General features: G+C 33.9%; 1 protein-coding gene across 1 annotated transcript in view; it reads right to left on the bottom strand.

The window, feature by feature from the left end:
• Nucleotides 1-13,669, bottom strand: part of SPATA16 (spermatogenesis associated 16) — a 190,560-nt gene that overhangs the window by 105,044 nt on the left and 71,847 nt on the right. The window contains exon 3 of the mRNA XM_037046707.1: nt 10,167-10,256. Within this exon, the coding sequence (XP_036902602.1) occupies nt 10,167-10,256 (90 nt within the window). The remainder of the gene's footprint in view (nt 1-10,166; nt 10,257-13,669) is intronic.

Raw genomic sequence — 13,669 nt, 5'->3', positions numbered from 1 at the left:
ACTGGTGCAGCCACTGTGGAAAATAGTAGGGAGGTTCCTCAAAAAATCAAAAATACAACTATCATATGATGCAGAAATTTTACTTCTGGGTATCTATCCAAAGAAATCGAAAACACTAATTAAATATATATACATGTACCCTTATGTTCATTGTAGTGTTATTTACAATAACCAACATATGTACACAAGTGAGATACCCACAGGTAGACAATTGGGTAAAGAAAATGTATATGTAAATAATAAAATATCATTAAGCCACAGAAGAATGAAATCTTACCATTTATGACAACATCGATAGACTTAAAGGGTATTATGCTAAGTCAGATAAAGACAAATACTGTATGATTTCACCTATACCTAAAGAATAAAGTAAATAAGCAAAAAAGAAACAGATTTATAGATAAAGAGAACAAACAGGTGGTTACAGGTGAAAGGGGGGTTGGGGGCCGAGGGGAAAAAGATGAAGACACTGAGAAGTACAAGTTGGTAGTTACAGAACAGTCATGGGATATAAATTACAGCATAGAGAACATAGTCAATAATAATGTAATAACTGTATGGTGCCAGGCAGGTGCTGGATTATCGAAGTGCATCACTTTGTAAATTAAACAGCCTAACCACTATGCTGTATACACTTAACACTATTAGAAAATAATATTGGAAGTCCACTGTAATTGAAAAATAAAAGAAGAATCTTTCCCTTCCATCATAAACACATGCAAAAAGAAACAATTTTAAACTTTGACAATAACATAGAAGGCTATCTTGATGAGCTTGGGATAGGAGAGAATTTCTTAAAATTCAGGCAGTGAAAATTATAAAGGAAGTTGACTATATTTAATTAAACTAAACAAAGTCTTAAGCTTTATTTCTTATCAAAAGATACCATGAAGAGTATGATTATAGAAATCATACATTGGAATAAATTACTCTCAAAATGTAATATCAAAAATTATTAGTACCCAGATATATAAAGAATTCTATAATTCAATGATAATGTGATAAACAACTCAATAAAAAAGTAGCAAAAGATAAATATGTAAATGAACATTTTACAGGAGAGACAATGTGTTTGGGGAATAAATATATTGAAAATGCACAGCCTCATTAGTAATAAAAAATGAAAATGTAAACGACAAGACAATATAATTTCGAATGCACCCAAATGGCCATTGTGAAGTCTGGCAATCAAGTACCTTCTTTTGTGCATGAGGCAGGGTCACAATGCCAAAGTTAAGTTCGAATTTTAGATTTGCTACTTATCAGTGGTTTTATCCTTGATAAGTCACTCAAACTCTAGCTGAAGTTTCCTCACCACAATATGCAGAATATAACTTCTTTGCCAGTTACATTTCTTAGACTTGTGAGAAACAAGCATAATGTGTGACAAGCATCTGTTACAAAATTTGGTGAAGAAAAGAGGGTCAGAGATTATGGCTGTTAAAATTGAGATGGGTTGGGGTAGTGGTCTAGGAATATAATGTTTATAGCAAATTTTCATTCAACATAATTAACTCAGAGTTAATGTGCTAGGGTTTTAAACATAGTCCTTTGACACTAGTAACAACAACAATGGCAGCAATAACTGAGGACTAACTATGTGCAGGCATGTAATTTGGTGTTTTTATTCATTATTTCACTTAATCCTTAGGCTGACTTTATAAAGTAGTGTTATTATCTCCATTTTATGGTTGAGGAAATTGAAACTGAAAGAGTTTACTGAATTCACTTGCCCAAGGTCATACTGAGTCATTTGTAGTCTTGGGGGCAGAACACAGGCCTTTTGGGTTGACTATAATTCTCTAGTATAGATGATTCTTCTTTGGCAAACAGACACAGAAATGAAACTTTTGATTTATAATCAATTTTAACAATTAGTGATCAATACTAATTTATGTAAAGAATATAGTGTTGCACCAATGCCAGTATTTTTTTAAAAAGAATGACGTATTTCAGAGTTTCTATCAGTGTGCTGTTAGGATTTCCAGTCTGATCGTTTGTCAGGGTATTGTTATTTTGACAGAAATGAGGACAGGAAAAAAAAAAGAATTTCAGTCAAGACCCGGTTACCCGAACATTTGTCTTTCTCTGTCATGTGAAGTTCCACCAGCCCACTCTAGGGTCCTGCAAAGTCCAACTCCCTTCAGGAATAATTGGAATACCATGCAAAATGGAAACAGAGTGCTGAAATTTTTAATACAGTCACACACAATTTTTTTTAAAGTCAGATTCTTGCCTCTCTAGTTCCCAAACCAACCAAAATCTTGCCCCTCAGACCAAAAACACAGACACGTTGACTTTCAAAGTAAGACAGGCTCGAAAGTCTGGGGGTGCAATCTTGCCTCTTGTAGTGCTGTACCTCACCTAAACGAATGCTCAACGTACTCTGGTTTCAATTTTGAGAAACTCATTGTTTTTTTTTAAGGTAGCTTCATCTATCTTCAAAGAGATCTAAATGTTAACAACAAAAACAATGGCAATAGTTCATATTTTTATTCAAAGTTTATGATGTTCCAAGTACTGTACTAAATGCACTACATAAATTGACTCATTTATCCTCATAATAACCTCTGTGACATAGGTGCTATTATTATCTCCAATTTACAGATTAAAAACATGGAGATTTCAATCCATTTATCATAATTATGACATCTGCAGACTAAACTCTTATTCACTTGGCAACACTTTGATATTACAAACCAGCACAGAACCCTCATAGTTAAACTTTAGCCCCTTTGGATTAAACTTTTAAAAATGTTTAATTAATTTTTACATTCCATTATTGTAGAAAATGTGGAATCAGATGAACATCTGATTGAAAGGAAGGAAGAAAGGTGGGAAGAGAGACCTTTACTTCTTTACACTTAAAACTTGAGCAACATCCTAGGACCTATCTTTGTCCTGTTTTATGTAGTCTTCATGGTCCTACCCACTTTTTTTTTGTAAGCTTGCCTCTATAGAAAAAAAATCCCTCCAAGTTTTCTATACTATGCTATCATTTTCTAGACCAATCTTTGCAGAAAGTACACACAGTCCAAGAATTGTGCATTTCTAAACAATTTTAGAAATGTTTTTAGGTAATGCAAATGCAGAATATTTATCAAGGTAAATAGCAAGATGGAAGTATTTACAAAATCAATAAATGTTTGTTTCTAACAAGTTTTTGAATGTTCTTTTTGAGAATCTGAGTTACTTTTTTTCTGTGTTTATAAAAAATTATGTATCTTTGCAATAATTTACTTATAATTTTGATTATATCCAAAGTGATGAACTTTTCTGAAGGCAACAGAGTTACTTTTAAGCCACTAAATATTATTATAACTTTAAGATTAGTGTTTTTATAAGATTATAAATTAGGCATTTATCAGTCTTCAGTTTTAAATCCTTAGGACATATATGATATGGTTTTAGTATATTTTGTTTTATTTTATTGAATATTTTATTTTTGGTTTTATTATATTTTAGTGTTCTTTTTTCCCCTTGAAATCACAAACACTACAGCTTACATACATAAAAATTAGTCTTATAGTCAGATATTTACTCTAAGCCACGGGAAGTGACGAAATCTGTCTTTATTGATGTCTGTTTCAGAAATCATACACCAAGAGACAGCATGTTACAATGCTTAACGTACATATAGCTTTTCCACAGCTAAGAAAGCGAAGGTCACTTAATGGCAGAATAATCATGCCATCTACCAGCCTTCAGCCCCAGGTTACAGGTGACTGACTAATGCCCACCCATGCCAAAGCTGTTCAAGCAAAGGCACGTTGTCTCCCAGACAGAGAAAGAAAGCTTTTCAGGTGGATGGACAGAGTAAAAATAAAAAATTAGGCTACCGTCTTCATTTATTCTGTTCATAGGCATAACAAAAAAAAATCTGCAATGTATTTTGAGCAACTTGATGGCAAGTGAATGGATTTTACACTTCCATTTGAATCAGAACTAAGTTAAATAAAATCCCAACACTACTATCATCTTTTCAGAATCCCTTGTCTTGAGTCTCCCTTGTCAATATATTTTCCTTCCTTGCAAGATACATGATAAGCTCATTTAAAGTCATAGAATTCCATGACACCAAGAAAGGTGACGCAGTTCCTTGCTGTTTGCGGCTGTGGTATTATTCCCGAGGGATTGCGTATCCACAGCAACTTCCTGTTTTATGTTATCAGATTTCCGAACAAGCATTTCAGTTTATTTTTAGATCACTCTTTTTGGGGGAGCAGGTTGAAATTTATAGATGCATTATTTCCAATTTCCAGGGATCAGTGTTTACAAGAAAACAATAAAACAAAACCCCCAAATCATTCTCACCAAACTAATCTCTACTACCTGGCTTGTAAGTGAGGATAGCCATAAATTAGTATATCTTAAAGTATTGTGTTTTGAATTACATGAATAGAGAATGTTGCTTGACATAAACAAAACACAAAGACTCTGAGATATCATACAGAGTATATAAGTATATAGCGTGTATAAGCATGTGGACTGTGTTTATTCCAATCTTCATTCAAAAATCGAAACTCAAAGTCTCACACCTTAAGCATGTCGAGTACATATTGCTAAAAGAATCAGTTTTTCAAGGTATTTATCATTTGAGGTTTTCATTCTACATTCACTTACAAAGTAGATTTCCAGAGAATTCAAACATATTAAGTAGTCTCAACCTCAGAATATCAAAAATAAAGTTAACGTAATCACTGTTCAGTTCAATCAATGGCAATCACTGAGGAGGACTAAGGGCTTACAGACTAAATGAAATACACTGAGAATTGCTTATTAATGATCAGAAGGAAGGGGGTACTCACGAGAAGGGACGCATTTTTGAGAAAGAGGTAGGGAACAAGAAACCAGACAAGAGAAGGGCAAGGGCAAAAACAGAGAAGAGAGTGGCAGGTAGCCAAAATGGTAAACTCAAAATAAAGAAAAAACAGTCAGAGATCAAAAGTGAGAGTGGGAAACTGAGAACTATCTATAAGGGAGAGACTTCTTAGTGTAACGACCAACAAACTGATGCACCTTGGTGGCATCTTACCAATTTACCTTTTGTTATCCTCAAAGGCACATGTAAAATAAAACACCTTTGCAATCCAGTGTGCCATTTAGTGCATTGCTTTAAGAAGGCGAAGATAAGGAAATTTTAGGCTGCATATTTTATTATTTAATCTATTTTTCACAATATTACATATATAATATTAAGTAAAATTGCAACATTAAAGGTACAACAGATCAGATTTGCTGCAGATAACAATTTAACTGAAGACATTGCACACTATAAAATACCATTTTTTTCTAATAGTGGACTGATGATTTTAGACTAAAGTGTTGCCCTGAATGACCTAGCACAAAACTGACATGGGAAGAAATTCTCTTGCTGGTAGAAGGAAACTCAGTTTTTAATCTGTAAAGCTCTAGTCTTTACTGAGAACTGAAAGACAAAATTCAACCCAGCCTTCAAAGGTGAATTCATAAAATAACAAATTTGTCAATGACCAATTTATCAAATTTGTGAACATTTATTTACTAAAACTTAGTTTATTTTAGCTCTTTAGAAAAATTTTAGTTATGCTATAGACAAATGTGAAAGGAGCTAGGCCTCCAGGTTTCCGGGGCCTTTAATTCCTCCCTGTTCTTCCGTCTTCCCTCTGGGATGTACAGCCCAGACTGTGTCATGTCTGGCTTCAGGGACAAAGCTGAGAGCTGTTAAAATCATCTCATTAGATATGAATCATTGAAAATTTTATAAAGAGTTAAAGTATATTTTATTAAATAGGTAAATTTGGTCACTTCTAAAAATTTGGGGAAAACTCCTAAACATGATAAAGTTAAACATTAACAAAAATCACTTAAAATATTAGAAAGATATAAGTGTAAACTGTTAAACTTCTATATTAAAATTACAGTTACAGTCATAAAAAGAAAATAGTCATAGAATATATTCAAGAGCAGTAGAGTAATAATCATATACACGAAAGGAATATTCCATAAGAATAAGTCATTCTATAACTGGCTTTTGGCAAATTCTCTCAAACTAAAAAAAACTATTTGATAGATATTGCATGAGAAATATATACATTAGAAAATGTATTCATATTAATTATTCAATAAGATTATTTCTCAAAATAAGTTTTTAGTAAACTTTAAACTTGGTGAGTTCTGCAAACTGGTCATTTGGCAAATGGAGTCTTCAGTGAATTACATTTTCATCAATGGGACCCCTTTAGCTTTCTTAAGATGACATTGTGTTTGAAAAACTCGAAATAATTGCCAACATTTAAAAGTCAAGAAATTTCTTGGAAAGCTCTGAATTATTATACTATTTCTGGAAGACTCAAAAATCTGCAACACTGAACCTACATTTTTATACAGTTGTGTTAGCTGGGCTGAAATATGGACACTCCTTTCGGAAGGGCCAGCGGTAGGGTGATCCCCTAGCCGATGGGCTCATTGGAGTCCTGGTTTGTGCCTGTTTTCCTGGTATAATTTTTGTGGTGCCCACTTTCACTATTACAAGTGTCCAGTTTGATGGATAAATTGTATGCTCATTCTTATTAGTGATCTTCAGTTCTCTGTAGCTCTTAAGACACCGTTTAAATTGGCCTCCTTTGCACACCATCTGCCTGGCTTGCAAGCATTTGAATGTGTTATTCCTGCTCTACCAACCCCTGTCTAGGTCATGTATGTAGAAATGTATGGCTAATTCTTCACCAGTGATGGATAAAAAGGCTTTGTTGTGCTTTCTCCTTTATGCTGCCTCTTACACAGCATGGTTTTAACTAAAGATTCTGTGCCATATCGTTTATTTTGCCTTATGGATTTTCACTATAGGAGGCATAACATTATCACTTTAACTACAATGCTATGCACACACTTTCATATTTACCTTTCAACCAGGGTTGCACTAACAATTTCATGTAATATCTAATTACTGATAAAGGTAAATAGTTATTAACTACCAACTCCAAAACTAGCTAATTTAATCTGCAAACCCCAAGCTGGTGCTTGGCATGTGCCAAATCCTGTGCTAAACACCAAGCATACAGAGATGAAAGACATCATGCCACTCATGTTATTATGAGTCACTAGTTCTTATCCCAAAATAGTCAGTCTTGGCTTTTGTTTGTTTGTTTCTTAACTCTGCATATTTTTTCTTGTCTTACCATCTTTCTTATGAAGGTGGTGCCAAATGATGTGATTGTGTGTGTGTGTGCGTGTGTGTGTGTTGGGGGAGGAGGAACTGATCTGAGCAAAGACATTCTACTTAATCACATACACTTTTGTAGGCATAGAAACAAAGAGATGCTAATGAGCTAGGCTACTCGCTATTTCAGGTAAGGCCTCAGAGGTTTCTTGTTTCTTGGCAGGTTACAGCAATCTTGATTTAGACTGGTTTTCTGAAAATGTGATTTTCATCACTTCAACCAGTGCCAGTTGTCTCCTCAAGGGTGACTAGCATCCTCGCAAAACCTAAACCGAAATAAAATATCCCTATTTTTGTTCTGTTTTCTACCATCTCTATATTCTTGCTTTTTCTTCTAGTAGCATGTTCCTGAAAGGATATTGACCCATAAAAGGACCTTCCCATTTCTGTAGAACTGACTGATACATTGCCTTCAACCACCAGGAGTACCATTTCCTCTAACCTCTTTGGTTGGGAATGTGAGCTTTCATAAGTCCGTCCTGGGCATTTTTTATTGGCTTCACTAGGAAGTCCTTTCTGGGTAGAGATGGTTAGACTCAGGAAAACATAGCCTAATTTCCAGAGAATGGCTATAAAAACTCTAAGTTGGATCAGGTAATACACATTCCGCTTCAATAGAAGCATTGTTTTAAGATAGTCTAAGTCACATAAAATGGAATATTTTTTTGCATTTGGTAAGTGCTTCTCAATCTCAGACACATGACTACTTGGCATCCTAGAGGAAAGAACATTAATGCGTGGATTTTTCCAATAAATTTTAATATAATGTGCTTGTAGAAGACCTGAACCAAATTAACCAGATCTCCTAAGAAATTAATGATAAACAGAAATGTTTTATAAGCTGATTTATATTTGTTGTTTACATTATAACTCCAACAGCTGAGAAACACTAACATATTCATGTTCACAGTTCATAGCATTCTTTTCCTTAGGGGGGGAAATAGTCAATGCTCTTATCAAGGGCTATAATACTGTATATTGAGAAAACCAAGGGAACCAAGATTAAAAAAAATGTGTTTCTGAAAGCAGTTGTACCTGCTACTTTGTTGGAAAGTCTACACCATTACACCCAACAATTACCAGTAACTCTCTCAAGGAGTATTGCCAGGTCATTCACCAAATGGTTTTAAATAAATATACTTATATCAGTGCAGGGATATACATGTCAAGAACACTGATTATTCAATGCCAATTTTACATGGTAAATACTAAGAAATTCTTAATTTTTAAGTTCTTGTGTATTTATTCTAGGATCCATAAAAATTTTTGTCACCACTTTAACTCAATTAGGTTTAATACAATTAAGTCATAATTAATGATATGCTGCTAACTTGGCTCTCCTCCAAACCCCAAAGCCTGGATTTGCTATGGTTGCCAATTTCCATAGTGTAATTTCTCCCAGAATTGCTCCTTTCTCCTATAGCTTCCTAGAGTCTATATAAGCTGATCCCAGCATACCATCAAGCGCTTTTTACTAGTTGCAGTCTAGTTCTGAAGTTGCACCCAACCTTCTATTGATGATTTGATTAGATTATAAAGACATATTAATAAATTACCTCTTAAGAAAACCTGTTTTACAGAGAGCTGTAAAATTTAAAAGAGACTAATAAGAAATACTTGATGAAGACCCATTTTAATTATTTTTTTCTCTTATTGATTCTAGAGAGAAGGGAAGGGTGGGAGAAAGAATAAGAGCAAAATATCATTGTGAGAAACACTGGTTGGTTGCCTCCCGTACACAACCTGACCAGGGTCCAAACCCACAACCCAGGCATGTGCCCTGACCAGGAATTGAACCTGTGACATTTTGGTTTGCAGGAAGATGTCCAACCAATTGAGCCACACTGGCCAGGGCCCATTTTAATTGTTAAAAGTGGACATTAACACACAGGGAAATAGATGTTGTGACATATTGGTTGTTTGACTGCAAAGTGAGACCAATTGGGCGTAATTCTGCTTTCCATATCCATCATTTATTTGAGTTCGGTTGGCTCCTATGACAATCTTACACAAAAATAATTCATGTCAGCCTCATGCTATCAGTTTTATGGAACCATTTTATTATCAACTTAAATTCCTTAAACTTAATTTTTCAAGAAAGTCTTATTTGCACATGTTCTAAAGACAGTTGCCACCTGCAATATAGCCCTTCCTTCCCCATTTATATTAGTATAAATTTCTTCCTAGGAGTTGCATTTGGATTAAGTGTAGAAACCACCCACACCTGCTAAATTTCTGGGGTGGTAGGGTAGATGAATAAGAAATAATGTATGTATACACTGGGAAATAGAAATTGAGAGAATTCATAAAAAAGAGGGAAGTCTGATATGATGAACTTGACCCAGGAAGAAAAATAGTCTTGGTTGTCACAGGTGAGTAGAAACTCTGAATATAGCAATGAGGCTGTCTCACAATTCTTGCACTAATTTGCTATATTTCTAGGTTCTGGGGATGAGAATATTAAGAGTTATTTTACTAAGTTTTTATGAAACATATTTGCATTCAAGAGGCAAATACTTCAGGACATCTAACAACCCTTGTAGTTATAACTGATGCCATCTCCTCTAGATATGGGCTCCTGGGGTCCTTTTTATGTGGTCGGATTTCATTTCCAGAAGTCAAGAAAGAGATACTTCCAGTTGTGTCATTACAACCAGGATCAGGAATGTACCTGACAGCAAGAGGTCAAGTTCATTTCTAGTCTTCCATGAAAGTTTTTACCATCGTTATCAGTGAGCTCATGTCTGGAAAATTTGAATTTTATCAAGAGCTATGAACATAGAATAGCTTTAATTAAAGAAAAATAATAGTCAATAATTGTTGGTTTGACATTTATAAGACAATAATTCTGGTAAAATCATAGTCCATGAGAGAAATGGAAAGTTCTATTATAGTATTACCAGAAGCTGAGAATAAAATCAATTTAACTTGAAATAAATCTCCCCTAAAGTTACAACAAACATACCGGGCAGCTTCTGAATATCTCTCCAGACATCTAAACACTGTTGCCTGACGAAGATGATTTCGAAAGTAGGCTGGGTTTAAAACAATGCTCCTGTAAAAAGATAAAAGAAATGCAAATGTTATTAGGTTTTTAAAACGCAATTACAGAACTGTATTGAAATGAATAACATGCATCCAATTTTATATGTTATATAGTTTAAGAGATACTAATGAATGAAGCCCTTTCTTCCTGTAATTGTCAGTGAAGACAAATAAACAAACATTAGTGAAAAGCTAATTAAGTTTGCATGATAAAAGCAATTTTATTTATAGTACCGGAGACCTTTTATGGATATGACAATAACAAAGAAGTTGAATCCAACTTATATTACATGTAATACATGTCATTATTTTATTTTATGTTACTACATCAGGCAAAAATCACAGGTTATTTATGGTATGTCTACCTATAACAGAGGAAAAAGTTGCTAGCTACTGAATTTTCTTTCAAAGAAAGAAACTGGAATTTGGGTGACATGTTCTTCCTCACTCCCTAATTAGTTTCTGCATCTTCCCCCAGTTGGATGACATAGTGGAATGAAGGGAGCCCCATACTGCTTAAAGACTCTGGTCTTGACCTTGACAGTTTTAGTGAGGCCTTTATTAAGTTTGGGTTTCCATTTTTCTCTTCTAGTAGCAAATCTTGATTATTCCTCTGGCGTTTCATAAAGTTCTGGAGCCTCAGGCCAAGCCTAGATGAGATAACGATCACTCCCCACCTGCCTTCTTCGTCCAGAAGTGAACGGGTAGACATTTTCCTTTCTTGCCAGTCACTGTTCAGGGCATCTGACATAATGAGGTGAGGCTGACAGATGTAGACCATGGCCCATCACCAACTGAGGAGACAGTATTAGTGAAAATTTGAAATGTAGTTCATGTTAATAGTGTATGATGTTATTGATGTGGGGTAAAAAAATGTTATAGAGCTAACATGGGATTATTAAGCAATGTTCTTATTAGGCTGTTTTTAAAACAAATTGGTGAGAATCTTTTGGAATTAGTTTATTATTAAAGTGGTTCTTAATCTTTTCTTGAGAGATTTATGGGCCTTTTTGAGAATCAGATGAAAGCTATAGGCTTCTGTCCAGAATAATAAACAAAATTGCCAAAATTTAGGGAATTCATTTGACCTATTAAGGCTATTTAAGAACTCCAGATCTTAAAAAAATGCAGACAAAAATAATTCCGTTCCTGGAAAAATTGTTTGGAAAAAGAAAAAACTAGAAGAGAAACATCTATCTGGTAAAATTATAGAGTTATGAGGAGATGGATTGATTAAATGAGCATATTAAGCACCAGTGAACAGAAACCCGAGAGGTGAAAGGACCTTTCTAAAATCACATACAACTAGTTAGTCGAAGAAGTTCAAGTTTATTGTGTTTCCCATCTTTAGTCACAGCACTTTGCATTATACGTTACTGCCTTTCTTGTGATTTCTGAGTTAAATGGGCCTGATTTAGTAAAGCTTCACTGTACTTTATGACTAATAATTTGTACAAATTAATACATTAATTCCCCAAGAACAAAAATTATTTGCTTTGATGATTTCTGATTAAAATGATGAAAGTATAAAAACTACTGTATGAGTTTATACCAATACAAAACTAATTCTTTATATTAATTAGAAAAGAATATGTTTACATAGCACATTTATATGTTTTATCCCTGTAAAAATAATCTTGTAAAAGATTATTATTTAGATCAATCTAAATAAAAGTAGATCTCTGTCTAGTGGCCTGGGTCTTCCGAATTTAACCAGAACCTTTTCTTTCACACCAAATAATTCTTTCTTCTTACTATGTAATCATATATTCACTTATGCATTTTTAGTGAGCACCTAAAATGTCCTTAATGAGTGGATGTTTCTAGTCTGACATCTTTTGCCCATGATGTAGCATTCTGGCTTTGCTAAGCTGATCTCCAAAAATCTTGCTCTGCCAAAATTCTTTTAACCAAAATAGAAGGATGGGGAGTGGTAGGCAGAAGTAGTAGTGAGGAAAGGGTTTAGTGAAAAAAGGAGAAGGAAAGGAAGAGTCACCGAAGTAGCTTTTTGATGTAAGTGGGGGAAGAGACTTTTGTGGGTAATTGAAGGTTGGTGAAGAAAACACTGTCTCAGTGTGATTTTTAAAAAAAGATTTTTAAAAAGTTGATTGTAATTTGAAGCCTTTTTATGATGTTGAAGACATATAGTAGAGAACTATATTTAGAACTATTCTAAACTCATACTCATTCTAAATGAGTTTAGAATCGCTATTGCTAGACCGAACCAGGTTCTTTTAATCATAACATCGCCCTACACTCCTTAAGAGGAACCCAAAGAAAACCTGGATTCAGTCTACCTGGAGAATTGGAGATATAATTATAAAAGAATGTTTAGAAATTTGGACTAAAATATTACACCTGGCAATTTATTATTCTTGATTCTTACAATTATCGCACCATTCACTGTGTGCTTCTAATATATCCTGGTCGATACTTGGCAATGAAATCCCACAGGTTATTATAAAGCCTAATTTTTACATTTTTATTAACTTTTGTGATGCTTTCTAAAATGACATACCTTTTTAAAGATGTATTTTATCTTGTGTATAACTTGTAGAAGAAATGTTGATTTAGCCTTAAAAAATTTCTTAGTCATTTATCATTTGATGGCATCTGGGGAGCTGTAGGAGGCTGTCTATGATCAAAGTGGACAATCTGACTGGGGCTGTAGTAAAAAGAAAAACAGAAACAGAAACCCTACGGTTATAAGTAGAGAGGGATGATCTCCGTGTTGAATGGTCTGATTCCTATCAGAGAGGAAATAACTCTGATTTAGGCTATGCAGATAAGGCTTTTGGTAAAAACAAGAATCATGTTAGAGTAAATCACTAAATTACAGAAGTCACCAAATTTTTGCCATAAGAATGGAGATACTGTTAGTAATGGGCCATGATCACTCACTTGATTGACTAAGCCTAGTTTAAGAGAAGGATTATATGGAATGATAAATATTACAAGAGACAAAAGTTTATTTTTTTATAAATCCAGACCCTGTGGTATATCTTATGCTTTTTATTTATTTTACTTACTAATACTTTAAAAATTTATCTTTTATATTAAAGTTTACATAACTTTGTATGTATACATGTGTGTTTTTTAAGTCCTAAGGTCATGATGTTGTGAGGCCAGAATATATGTATTTTGGTGATTAGTCAAGGTATCTCAATTCACTTGTCAAATAACTTATTCTTCTCTCAGTGGTTTGATATGCCATTTTATTATATACTAAATTCATATGTGCATTTAGATCAACGGCTGGACTTTGTGCCACACACTTTCGATCTGACTATGTCAGAAACAAATTGCTTTAGTTATTGTCATTTAAAAATACATTTTAGTTTCCTGAGGGGAAAGACTTGCCTAATTCCTCTTTTAAAAACAATTTGTTATCTAATATGACATATTTATTCTTCTTGATGAATT

The sequence above is a fragment of the Sturnira hondurensis genome, unplaced genomic scaffold, assembly GCF_014824575.4.
Source record: "Sturnira hondurensis isolate 20B ecotype Veracruz unplaced genomic scaffold, ASM1482457v3 Scaffold0005279, whole genome shotgun sequence".
Lineage (NCBI taxonomy): Eukaryota > Metazoa > Chordata > Mammalia > Chiroptera > Phyllostomidae > Sturnira > Sturnira hondurensis.
This window is presented reverse-complemented; position numbering and strand designations above follow the sequence as displayed.